Source organism: Talpa occidentalis, unplaced genomic scaffold (assembly GCF_014898055.3).
Source record: "Talpa occidentalis isolate TD23 unplaced genomic scaffold, MPIMG_talOcc4v2.1 talOcc4.2, whole genome shotgun sequence".
Lineage (NCBI taxonomy): Eukaryota > Metazoa > Chordata > Mammalia > Eulipotyphla > Talpidae > Talpa > Talpa occidentalis.
Genome location: NW_023602073.1, coordinates 142,437,146 through 142,449,586, shown reverse-complemented (window position 1 = coordinate 142,449,586; position 12,441 = coordinate 142,437,146). Strand labels below are relative to the sequence as shown.

The 12,441-nt window shown below is 46.3% G+C and overlaps 1 protein-coding gene across 12 annotated transcripts in view; it reads left to right on the top strand.

The window, feature by feature from the left end:
• The window catches only part of SYTL3 (synaptotagmin like 3), a 74,256-nt gene that overhangs the window by 53,882 nt on the left and 7,933 nt on the right, over window positions 1–12,441 (top strand). For all 12 annotated transcript variants that reach the window (XM_037520577.2, XM_037520579.2, XM_037520574.2 and 9 more), the window contains 2 exons: window positions 6,946–7,124; window positions 11,713–11,815. In XM_037520577.2, coding sequence (XP_037376474.1) covers window positions 6,946–7,124; window positions 11,713–11,815 — 282 coding nt within the window. The remainder of the gene's footprint in view (window positions 1–6,945; window positions 7,125–11,712; window positions 11,816–12,441) is intronic.

Here is a 12,441-nt window from a genome sequence, read left to right as displayed (position 1 = left end):
TCTTCTTCAGAAGCTTTATAAAAATTTGGCTTTTATGTGTAGGTCTATGTTCCAGCTCATTAATTTTGGGGGAAATGGTATAAGGTAGTGGCTAAGGTTTAGTTTTTTCCATATGGATACCCATATTCATTTTTCCTTTGAATTTGGTGTCTTTATTGGAAATAAAATGATTACAACTCAAAGATGGGGTCTTTTTCTGGGTGCGTGGTTCTGCTCTGCAGATCTGTCTATCCTATGCCACACTGTTTTGATTACTGTAGCTTTGTAGGAAGTCTTAAAATCAGATAATGTAAGTCCTTTAACTTTGCTCTATTTGTCAAGATTCTTTGTGATGTTTTAAACATAGTGTTTGTTTATAGGCAGGTCTCTTTATTCATTCATTCGTTTATTCAATAACATTAAATGAATGACTACTCTATGCCTAAAATTGTGATACGTGGTATGCGATAGAGCCTTGGATGGGGGGACACGGTTTTTTAATTAGAGTCTTTAACTAAATTCAATGACTTAGACAATCACAACAACTGTGAACTTCAGAGTGACCGACAAGGCCATGAGCATCAGCGTTATTCTTTTGATGTCATGAGATTTCTCTGAGTATCAAATGAATGTCCAGATTCCATGGAGTAGATATAGTAGATGAGGACTCAGCTTCTAGAAACCAGCCTCTTGGTTCATGTTCCAGTTTCATTAGCAGCAAGTTGTTGACCCTTTCTGTGCTTTGGGGTGGTTGTGTTTTTATGGAAAATGATGAACTCTCCCTCCCTTGACATGAATGTCCACTGGTACTTCTAAAACTTGTGTCAGAAGCAGTCAAACATGTGCTTTGGAGGAAAACTAATACCCTAACTCATGACCCCCTACATGCAGCCACCTTCGTTGGCTCCTGCAGGTGATCCCACTGCCTTGCGCCCCCTCCACCTGAAATATGGGGTCCTGCAGCACTGGCATCACCTGGGAGCTTATCAGAAAGTGTGACCCTCTGGCCCCATCCCAGACCTACTGGGTCAGAATCTGAAATTTAACAAGAGCCTTGGGAGATACACAACACAGTGACATTTGGGAAACACTGATTGAGCCTTAGCTGTTTCACACTTGAGTAAAGTAGGCCATTTGCTGAAGATTCTTTAATAATCTAGGATTGTGCTGTCTGATAGTTAATTTTGTCTGATTTTTTTTTTAGATTTATTTATTTATGCATACAAGCGCTGGAGTACAGGCCAGAGGTGCAGGGGGTGAGAGGATTCACCAGAGACAGAGTAGGGAGCAGAACAGGTGGATCCACTGAAATACACTGCTGAGGGGAGCAGTGGGCAGAAAGGAGAGGTCTGTCGTGCCATGTGGGTAGCTCCCTGGCCAGTGATCGATCTCAGGCTGTAGTGGTGACAGTGCTGAGACTCAACCCCTAGATCACCAGGGAGGCCAAATTTTGTCTGATTTTTAAATGTGGCCACTGGAGAAATAGATTCCGTGTTTGGCTCACATTCTATTTCTCTCGGATGGCTGTGGTCTGGATCTGTGATTGTGAGTTACAGAGCAGCTGCTGCTCTCTGGACAGCATCTGAAATGTGTCCTGTGCCTCTGTGCTCCTTCCTGGGAAGACTCCTGTTTTTGTTCAGTTCTCAAACAGGTCTGTGCACCCAAACTGGTCAAGTGTCAGGATTCCGTTCTTAAAGGCAAATGTGGGTCACACAGCCCTCTAGAGGCTGGGGACTGGGGGGTGGGTGCAACTTATAACACTCTGCTGAGAGTAGCCATCTCCCTGAACACAGTGGACTGTAGCCTAGCCTGATCACCGAGGGCCTGCCCCCGCCTCCTTGGGGGCCATTTCGTTCAGGAGACCATGGTTGAAGTTCTGGGATGGTCCCGCCAAGCAAGCTCAGTGGGCTCGAGGCAGAGGGTGTTGTTTATACCTGAAAAGGGTTTATAAGGTGAAAGCACTGAGGGCAAGGGAGGGGGTTGAGGGCCACTCCAAAACATTCTCTCCTAGGGTTGAACCCTGTGATGGCTAAGATACAGGGAGAATTTAGGAGTGGCCTTTGGGAGGCTTTTCCAAGGTTTACCCAGAGTTTGCCCCTCCCCCAGGTGACGCAAGGACCCAGGAATCCATCCAGTAGGATCCTTTAGGAGGCTGGTCTGGGAGGATGAGGCTCAGCCTTCCAAGAAAGCCCATCCCCGGGGCAGTTTTCCCAGAGCTGCCCAGGGTCGCCACAAGATGAAACACCAAATTCCTTCATGTTGTGTGTGCCTAGAAACCATCACAGTGAAGGACATGGGTTTAGATCCACTGACAATTGTTGGAGAGTCCTGGCCCACTGACCCCGATCCTCAGCCTCATCCACTGGCCTGCCCCTGCCTGCACGCCCTCAGCCTCGCAGGCACAGGCTCCCTGGGGCATTGCCGCAGCCCCACTCCAGGCTCCTGCATGCCCTTCCTTCAAGCCTTTGCTCTAAGGTCACCTTCTCAAGAGGTCTGCCCTCTGCCCTCTGCCCCCCCCCACCTCCCCTGCTCTGTTTATCCATATGCTTATCACAGCTCTGAGATTGGCTTATCTATTGTTTATTATCTATTGTAGTTTCTCAGTGCCCAGAGCAGTGCCTGACACAGAAATAACACTCAGTAAATGCTTATGGAATTACTGCATAAATCCTTTATTGAAGTCCTACTATGTGCTCACTACTGGGCTGGGTGCTTCATTTCTTCATCGTTGGCACCACCTTGGCAGGTACATGTGATTATCCCATTTAACAAAGGGGGAGACTGCGATTCACAGAGGTGAAGTGGCTTGTTCAGGTCACGTGTTGCTACAGGATCTTGATTAAACCCAGGTGTCCCGGGAGTCCAAGCAGTGAGTCCAAACCCAGGTGTCCCGGGAGTCTCTGCACTGTGCCAGTGGGTTTACTGAACTCTTAACTGAGAGGTCTTCCTGACCCCACCCTTGGGTCAGCTTCACCCACTCGGGACAGACCCACCTGGAAAACCTTTAAGAGTTGGGATGGAGAAGTCCAGGAGTGATGGAATTGGGGTGGGGTGGAGTTGTGGGATGGTGGAGTTGTGGGATGGTAGAGCTGGAGCGTGATGGAGTTGGGGGATGGTAGAGTTGGGGGTGACAGAGTGGGAGGATGATGGAGTTGGAAGATGATGGAGTTGGGGCATGGTAGAGTTGGGGGTGATAGAGTTCGGGGTGACGGTTTGAAGGTGGGTGTGTGTTCATTTCATTCACTTTACCTTTCTTAAGATAGCTCCTCCAACCACTGTGCAGATTCCAGAAGGCTCTCTATTCTCCCTTTCTTCTAAAGTCTCCTCAGATTTGTGCCCTTAAAATCCATCATCCTGATATCAACTATTAAAGTGTGTTTAACCCCAACCAGTTCTCTTAAGACTGACACAGAGGAGATTAAACCCACCAAGCTAAGAACTGATTATTGCTTCTTGCCCAGAGATTAGCCTCCTCAAGTAAGGGACAGTTACCTTCTCTGAAAAACAGAAAGTTGGGCTAGACAAAGCTTATTAAGTCTCTACTTATTACAAAAGGAGAATTACAAATGGACAATAAATAGGGAGAAACACTCAGCCTTCCAAGTCGCTCCATCAGCGCAACATTGAATCAAGCACAATTTAGGGCATTTTAACAAATTAAAAAAAATGGCCATTAAAAAATGATGTGAGGGGCCTCCCTGGTGGCTCAGTGGTTGAGCGCTGGGTTGCGAAGCTGCCCGCAGCCACTGCAGCGCCGGTTTGATCCCCAGCTGCTGGCAAGGGTCCCACATGGCGCGCAGACCTCTCCTGCCGCCCGCTGCTCCCCTCAGCAGTGTACTTCGTCAGTCTGCCTGTTCTGCTTCCCACTCTGTCTCTGGTGAATCCTCTCACCCTCCCGTGCTTCTGACTGTACCTAGTGCTTGTATAAATAAATAAATAAATATTAAAAAAAAAAAAAGGTGTGAGGCTGCAGGCGCCTTATAGATAAAACATAAATGCGCAGTGTGGGACTTTGGAGTAGACTTTAGGTCACTTTTTTTTTTTAAAGATGTATTTATTTACGCATACAAGAACTGGGGTGTAGGCCAGAGGTGCTGGGGTGAGAGGATGCACCAGAGATAGAGTAGAGAGCAGAGCAGGTGGATCTGTTAGGGGGAAAGGCTGTCCTGAGCTAATCCCATGCAGGCTTTGTGGACCCCACCCCCACTCCAGACCAAAGCCATCAGGACATTGGGAAAGACAAATCCCGTCACCACCAAAGGGAAGGTGGCTGGGACCTGAGGGTGGAGTTAAGCAGCCAGGTTTGGTATAAAAACCAAACGTGTGGGCCCAATGAGATACACTGCTGAGGGGAGCAGTGGGCGAGACAGGAGAGGTCTGCTGTGCCCTGTTTGTCAGCTCCCTGGCCGGGGATCGAACTCAGGCTGCAGTAGCTGGTGATGGTTTGATAGTGCTGAGGCTTTAACCCCCACACCAGCAGGGAGGCCCCTTTGGGTCACTTCTAAGTAAGGACTGCCTTAAATGTCACGTGCCCACCACACAGACTGCACTGAGTTTTGAAAAGCCTCCCTGCCCGCCCAAGACTCCCAAACAATGCTGGCTGCAGGGATTTTTTTGTTGTTGTTGTTGAGTGTTCTATTGAGCCATTACCTACCCACATGAATACATTTTTACTGAAAATTGGAGTCAAAATAAGGATGAATATATTATGGCCTCTGTCCAGAGGAACATGAGGAGTGTCAGAGTGAACTAAAACCACGCCTGGTGCAGAGATGAATTTTTAACAAGGTAATGCCCAGGGGAATTAGTGACAGAAGAACATGTGAATTTGTGAGCAGCGTCATTTTAGTTACGTAAACTGCAAACCAAGCAGAACTAACCACTGTAGGGGGTGAGGAGTGGGGAGGCACATGTAATAAGGCCATAAGGAGAAGCAAGGATGATTAACAGAAAATGTTGAAACAGCAAGTTTCCTCAGGGGTGAGAATGAGAGAGGATTAAATGGGGGGGCGGGGGTTGGGCACTTTGAGGTGCTGTTGTGTTATTTTACTGAAGCTGAGTGGTAGACGTTGGATCTTCACTCTACAATCATTACTGTGCCAACCCTCTACTGTGCTTTTAAAATATATTACATATTTAACAGTAGAAAATGGGGAAAAGGAGAAAGAAATGCCTTGCTCAGCTTACAAAGGGCACCCTGCAGCTGTATTTTTGGAAGGTTAATGATGAACTTACCACGTTAGGCAGGGCTCAAAGTCCTACACATGTTATGAAGTCTCTTACCGATCCCACAAAATTGATCCCATTTTACAGAAGAGAAAACGAGGTGCAGGAGAACTAGAATGTTGCTAAAGCCCACACAGCCACAAGGTGTCGGGCGGGGCTGGGAGGCTGTACCCGCACCCCCCCCCCAACCCCAGCCTCTTAGCTGCACTACAGGGACACCCACACCCTGCCCCCCCAGGCTCCTAGGGACCAGGATGATGTTTATGGCTATAACTGTGGGTCCACCCGACTCTTCACTTTCTTCCTTTGTCAAATAGAAGAAATTCTGGGTTCCTGTTCTGGTAAGATAACTTTGTGACCTTCAGAGAACGCCACTGGCAGGAAGGCTCCAGGCTGCTTTCAGTAGTTTCTCTTTGCTTTTGCTGAGATTTGCTTTTCTTTCCAACACAGACAGCGCCACCAGCCCTACTAAGAGTCAGACTGAGTTCTGAGCTGCTTCAGGAAACCTGCCCAGGGCAGTGGTGGTTGGGTCAAGGGCTATCGCAGAAGGAATGTGCTGGGCCCAAGGATGCACTCCCTGCCCTTCCATTATCTGAAGGTGCACCTTCCTGGCGGAGCGGACATTGCAGTGGAATTACTCAGAGACGTGACTGTACGTTCCTGGCCCAAGGAACTAGCCCAGGTCCACGTCCAGTGCTGCTTCTGACTTGCTGAGCAGGTTTCGTATGGATCCCAACCTGCCTTGACCTCTGCTTATCTTAGAAAATGAACACTGAGTAATCCTGGTGCTTCGCCATCATGTCGGATGAGCCTGCGTAACCGCCTCTGCACAGCTGTGCACACAGTGTGCAGACCTGGTGTCCGATATGAGTGTGTGGGGGTCACTATTGCTCTACTGTGGGGGCACCCCACAGAGCCAGCAGTCCTCCTGGGGTATCTCTGGGCAGCTCAGTTTCCTGCACCCACAACAGTCATTGTTTTTAAACCTCTTTGCAAAGCTTCCCCCCCCTTCCTCCTCATTCTCAGTAAATACATCTTTCCTCCAACTGTAACGAAAAATAAATCAGCTTGGATGCCCTAATCCTCTGCTACCAAAATTGACAGCCCCTTATCTGCACCCAATCTACTCTCCTTTCCCTGCCAAGTAGAAGAAGCTCCCATAATACCTTGGGTCTGGTTTTCATTTCAGACACGCGAAGAGATTTAAACACCATCCATTGCTGTCTTTGCACACTGTGCATGCGTCGTTTCATTCTCTCCTCGCCATACCCCTTGAGACCAATGTTAAGCTTTCCCTTCAGACTTTGACACGACTTCTGAGTGGCAGAAGCAGCGTGTGAGTCCAACTCCGTCGGCTCCCCAGGCAGGCACCTGGCCCCCCAGTGCTGCTCTCCACGTGGCTATCCCTGCCCGTGTGAGAGATACCTTTGCAAAACTGCACAGGAAATGACCCGTTTCACCCCCAGTGATTTGTGGTACAGAATGAGGTTGTGCAAACTTTATTGCTAGGCAACAGCCATATCTGGCAAGACAGGACTTTCCGAGGAGCCCCCCTCACCCTAGGACAGAATGTGTGGCAACTTACTTTGGCCAAGTACAAGCTGGTACATTATTAACTTAATGTGAGTCAAGATGCGTGCTCTGTGGGAATTTTGATTTATTTGATATCTTGCAACCAGAACTGTGAAAACATTGATTGACTGTGAAGTCATTGATTATATCTGTTGTTCTTGGTTTCAGGGGAGTTTAATTAGCATTAACAGCACTTGTACAGAGATGGGCAATTTTGACAACGCTAATGTCAGTGGAGAAATAGAATTCGCCATTCGTTATTGCTTCGAAACCCGTTCTTTAGAAATTTGCATCAAGGCCTGTAGGAACCTGGCCTATGGGGAAGAAAAGAAGAAAAAGTGCAATCCGTAAGTTTCTTTTTGTGTGTTGACTTCAGACGATAAACATATTGATTCTAAAGTTTCTGTTGAAAAGTAAAGCTTCAAGAATAAACAAGACAACGATATTAAACAACCATCAAGGAACATGTCAATATTGTTCTAGAACTGTACTCATTCACACCCTGTGCTACTGACCCACGGCCAGGTAAGCAGGTCAGGAGAGTAGAATCAAAAATCCACATACAGAGACCTTAACGGATGAGGGAACTTAGACTAACAGAGGGTGATTAAAAATCACTGGGGAAAAGATGAACTTCAGTAACGGGTATTGGAAAATTTGACTTTCTGTATAGGAAAAAATGAGATTAAAATCCTGTCTCACACAATCCATAACATTACATTCCACCACCACCCCCGCCCCATTGAGAGATATGAGACAGTATCTTAATGTTATTTTAGTATGCATTTCCCTGGTTATCAGTAAAGGTGAGTGATTTTTTTATGAACACTAGCCATGCAGGCTTCCCCTCCTGGGAGCCTTCTTATTGGATTATTTTATTAGCTTTTTGGGGGGAGGTCATTTTCTTATTTATTCATAGGAGCTTGGGTTTTTAAAACCCCCCATTTTGAATATGATTCTTCATTGATTATATGTGTCTTATATAGTTTCTCCAAGCAGTTACTTTTCTTGTGGTGAATTTGATAATCTTTACCTTTAAAATGTCAGATTTTTTAATCTGTAAAAAAACTCCATCTAAAATTATAAATGCATTTTCTGCTATTTTCTTCTAATAGTTTTTTCACACTCAGGTTCTTTCATATTAGAACCGGAATTGATTTTCTGTGTATTGCTCAAGGTATGGAGCACATTTTGCCTTTCTTTTTTCCTAAGTGGAAAACTTTCAGCACAATTTTTAAGTACCATTTAGGGGGAAGGACTGAATTGTTGGGCCAATAAAACTCTGCTGCTCTGCAAACTTCAGTTGCAGAGAAATTAAGTGCATCGTTATCATTGCTATAGTATGATGGCGCCCCTTAACAGGACACCCCCTAGCCTCTTAGTATTTAACTTCTGTTGTACCCCTACCTATCCCAGAGGCTCCAGAAATTTGGAATAGTCACACTGTTCCAAAACTAACCCCCAACTTTTATTAAATGTGAGATGTTTCTCATGTTTGTGTTGAGATGACTTTTCCTATACTCCTCCCATAAGTACAAATCAGTCCTGTCCATTCTTCAGATTCATCTCCAATTGCATCAATTGTATTTACCCAACTCGTGACCATCTGTTGGTCTCCTGCAATTTTCAATGAGACTTCAGTGATATGGTTGAGAGTATGGATGTGTGAACCCTGGCTCCATGCTGTATACTGTTTGACTGTGGGGAAGTCACTCCACCTGCCATATCTCTTTCCTCATTGTAAAATGGGAATGATAATAGCACCTACTTCAAAGGATTATTGCAGTGTTTCCCTGAACTATCTCATATTAATCCTTCAGAACAATATCTAGAATGTAATAGACATTCAACAAATATTCTAAAGCAAGTGAGGTGAGAAGTAAATGGAAAATTAGGTCTAAAAATCCTCATAGGGATCCTCTGACTTTGCTCGATGCTCAGACACTCATATCAGGATAAGACTTCATGAGATCTGTTGGAGGGTCACTTTTAGAGGGTGGTGAACTTCTGGGGAGTGGTGAAGTGAAGAAAAAATATCTGAGATTTGCACAGTGTTGGGAAAGATTGGGATGCTGACCAGGCTGAGTGGAGACTTTGCTGGATACCCAGGTCACTCAATGGATCACAGAAAAACTATAGCTTAGTAGTAGGACACCTCTAGACCTAGAGTTAGGGCTATTCTAATTCATTCTAATGAAACAAAATCAAGTCTTGATGTGATCAAACTGAATTGAAATGGCACTTAGAGTAAAACCCAACACTTTTTAGAGTGTGTGTGTGGGGACATAATCCAGAGAGGATTCCAGGGAGAGGGCAGAGTAGGAAGGATCAGGAAGTCATCTCCTTATGCAGGCTGCAATTGTACTATCAGAATCTGTCACATGTAACTATTTGGGACTTCTGGACTCCATTGAAATTTTGAAACTTCCATGGGAAGTCTTGGATGATAATGGGGTTAATTTCAGTTCTTAGCCTAAGAGCAAGTCTCCACCCCCGCCCCCCACCCAGCACTTGGCAGGCAGATGCAGAATGTTGCTGGAGAAGCGAGCACACAGCTTTCAGGGGCCAAGGTGGGCAGAAGGATTTGCCATCCAAATAGCATGTGTTTGTCTCTGATTTGCTGCTTATGATCACAGAGGCACCAAGAGTCTGACTATTATGTTCTAGATATTGTTCTGAAGGATTAATATGAGATAATTCATTGCTAACACAGAGCAAATATTAATAGGTGGAAGAAAGTGAACTTGAAGATAGCACAATGGAAATTGTGGAGTTTAAGGAACAGATAGGAAAAAGGGTGAAGAAAAGCAAACAGAAATTAAGGAAGCTGAGGTTACCATCAAGTGGACAACACATGCATGATGGGGTCCCAAAAGGAGGCACAGGAGGGGAGGATGAGGAGGGGTGGAGAGGAAGAGGAAACTTAAGAAGAAATAATAGCTGAAAACTTCCCAAAATGATGAAATACATGAATACAGACATCAAAGGAGCCCACCAAATTCTCAGTAAGATGAACGCAGAGACTCACACCAAGACACACTATAAACAAACTTTTGAAAGACAAAGAGAATCTTGTAAGCAGAGAGAAGTGGTTCGTTGCATACAAGGGATCAATAAGATTATCAGCAGATTTCTCACTGGAAACGTTAAACCCCAAAGCACAGTGGGTCAATAGATTCAAAGTGCTAAAAGGAAAAAAAACTGTCAACTAAGAATCCCATTGCCAGCAAGTCTGTTCTTCAAAAACAAGGGATAAATTGAGACATTGTCAGATAAATAAAAACTGAAGGAATTGGTCACCGCTAGACCTCTCCTGTCAGAAGCACTCAGGGAGTCCTGCAGGGTGACATGAAAGGACCCGGGCAGTAATGCAAAGTGTGAAGAGGTAAAGTCTCAACAAAGGTAAACACGCAGGCAATTATAAAAGCTTTTTTTCTTACGCAATTTAAGAGACAAATACATGTAAACAATTATTAGTCTCATTATTATTGTAACTTGGATGGTAACATAATTGTTAAAAATAATTTAAGAAACTAATGCATTTAAAAGGAAAGAGTAGTTTGTGTTTTGGGGTCACACAATGTATAAAGATGTGATTTTTGTGAACTCAGTAATGGTAAGAGGTGAGGATGGAGTGAAAAGGAGCAGATTTTGAATGTTGGTGAAGTTACGATAGTGTAAATTCACATTTGAGTTTTATAACTTTAGGATGTTAAATGTAATCCCCTTGGTAACCACAAAGAAAAGAGCTGTAGAAGATACCTAAAAGAAAATAAGAAAGGAATTTACACATTTCACCACCAAAAAAACAAAAAACCAAAGAACAACTAAACACAACAGATGATAGAAATTCAGGGTCCCAAGGGGGGGCAGCCACAAAGCATATAGAAACCAACAGCAAAAGACAGAAATACCCCATTATCGCTCTTCTGACTCCAGCAGCGCAGAGGCTAGGAGGGGACAAATGGAAATATATTGCCTTAAGGTTTTTACGTTATGGGGGGACCTGCCTACCATAGATGCAGAGTGTAATCTGGTGAGTTAGGAATGCCTGTTGCAATCCCTAGAAGGACCATTAAAAAAATAAGACAGTGAAGGAGAGTGAAGATACCAAGAGAGGAGTGGAAATGATATATAAAAATATTGTATTAACTGAAGAGAGAGTGGGAATGGAGGACAGAACAGCAAGAGGGGGGACTCTGGGAGTTGGGGTCCTGGGAGGGCCCCCGAAGGAAGGAGGGTTTGGTTCTTCTCTGCAGAAAGCTGAGCCTGTATCCAGCCTGTGGGGACGAGGTGTGGCCAGGGGTCCTTGCCACCAATGACCCAGCCAGAGGAGCCAGGAAGAGCAATGTGGGGACCTGAGTGGAGGGATCAGCCTAGAACAGGGGTGAGGAGGTAGCAGTGTCCAGGTGGCGATGTCTGTGTGGCCCCCAGACTCAGTAAGGGCCCAGGGAGTCGGTCCTCAGTAGTTCGAGGACAATCTTTGAGACCCTACAAGAGAAAAATAAGGTGAGGCATGCACTTGCATTTGCCCCCCTTTTCTGTGGGCTGGCGGGAGTGACAGGTGGAGGTGAAGCATTCAGGCTGGCACCTGGCCCTACATCCAGGTGGGGCAGAGTCTCTACTCCCTATAGACCCTCGAGTTCCATAATCGTCACGCAAAGGCAGGTGGCGAGCCATGAAGACTCCAGGCTAGGGCAGGAGAGAACACCCCCAGAAACTTCCCAAGGGATGCTGCGAAGGCTGTGTCCACTGGAGGCTGCAGAGGCAGCGCTGACGCGGTCCCTGTGGACAGTGACCACAAAACCCTTCCGTCAACCTCCAAATCAGTGGAAAGCAGAATTAAGAAAACGCCAACGTGTGTCTCTTCCTCCCCTGCCCTTAGCTCCCTGCCCTGAGCTTTCATGCGTCCTGTCCTGTGTGTCTGCTTTCCAGGTACGTCAAGACCTATCTGCTGCCTGACAGATCCTCCCAGGGCAAGCGCAAGACCCGAGTCCAGAAGAACACGGTGGACCCGGCCTTCCAGGAGACCCTGAAGGTACGTGCTGGACAGACACTCCCGTGCTGTGTCTCGCGGCCGGGCCGGGCCACGCTCCAGCACAGGGGCCTTCTGGACTCTTGAGTCAGTTAAATATAAGTGCAGATGCCCAGACATTTCTGAGGCCCTGGTGATCCATGGCCAGGCGCAGAAAATAGATTTCAGCCTTTGTACAGGAAAAGGGATGTGTCTGCTGGTCTGGAGAATGGCTTCTGATGAACGATTTCTGAGAAAACGGTGGAGGAGAGGCTGGCGGCCTGTCACTGTGAGACTGGTCTGTCCCGATGAATGTCTGCATGGAGGGGACTCTCGAGGACAGTCCTGTCATGAAGCCACTGATCAGAGCTTGGTGCCAGTGCGCCTTTACCATCACAGCTGGCCAGCCCAGGTGTCTTGTCATATTAGGGGGAAAGGTAGCTATCTGTGGAAAAATATGGAGAGAGGAATTGTTTGGGTTTTCACTGTTTCTGTCACTAAGAAATAGGATTTGTGGTTCAGGCGGAGCTGGGGTGGGACCGCCTCGAGTTGGGATTTAGGGGCTAAGCTGGAGTTGGTGTCTGTGTGCGTGGAGAACTAGGGGCCACAGAGTCGAGTGGACTGTGGGCTTGAGGAAAACAGGCGGAGCC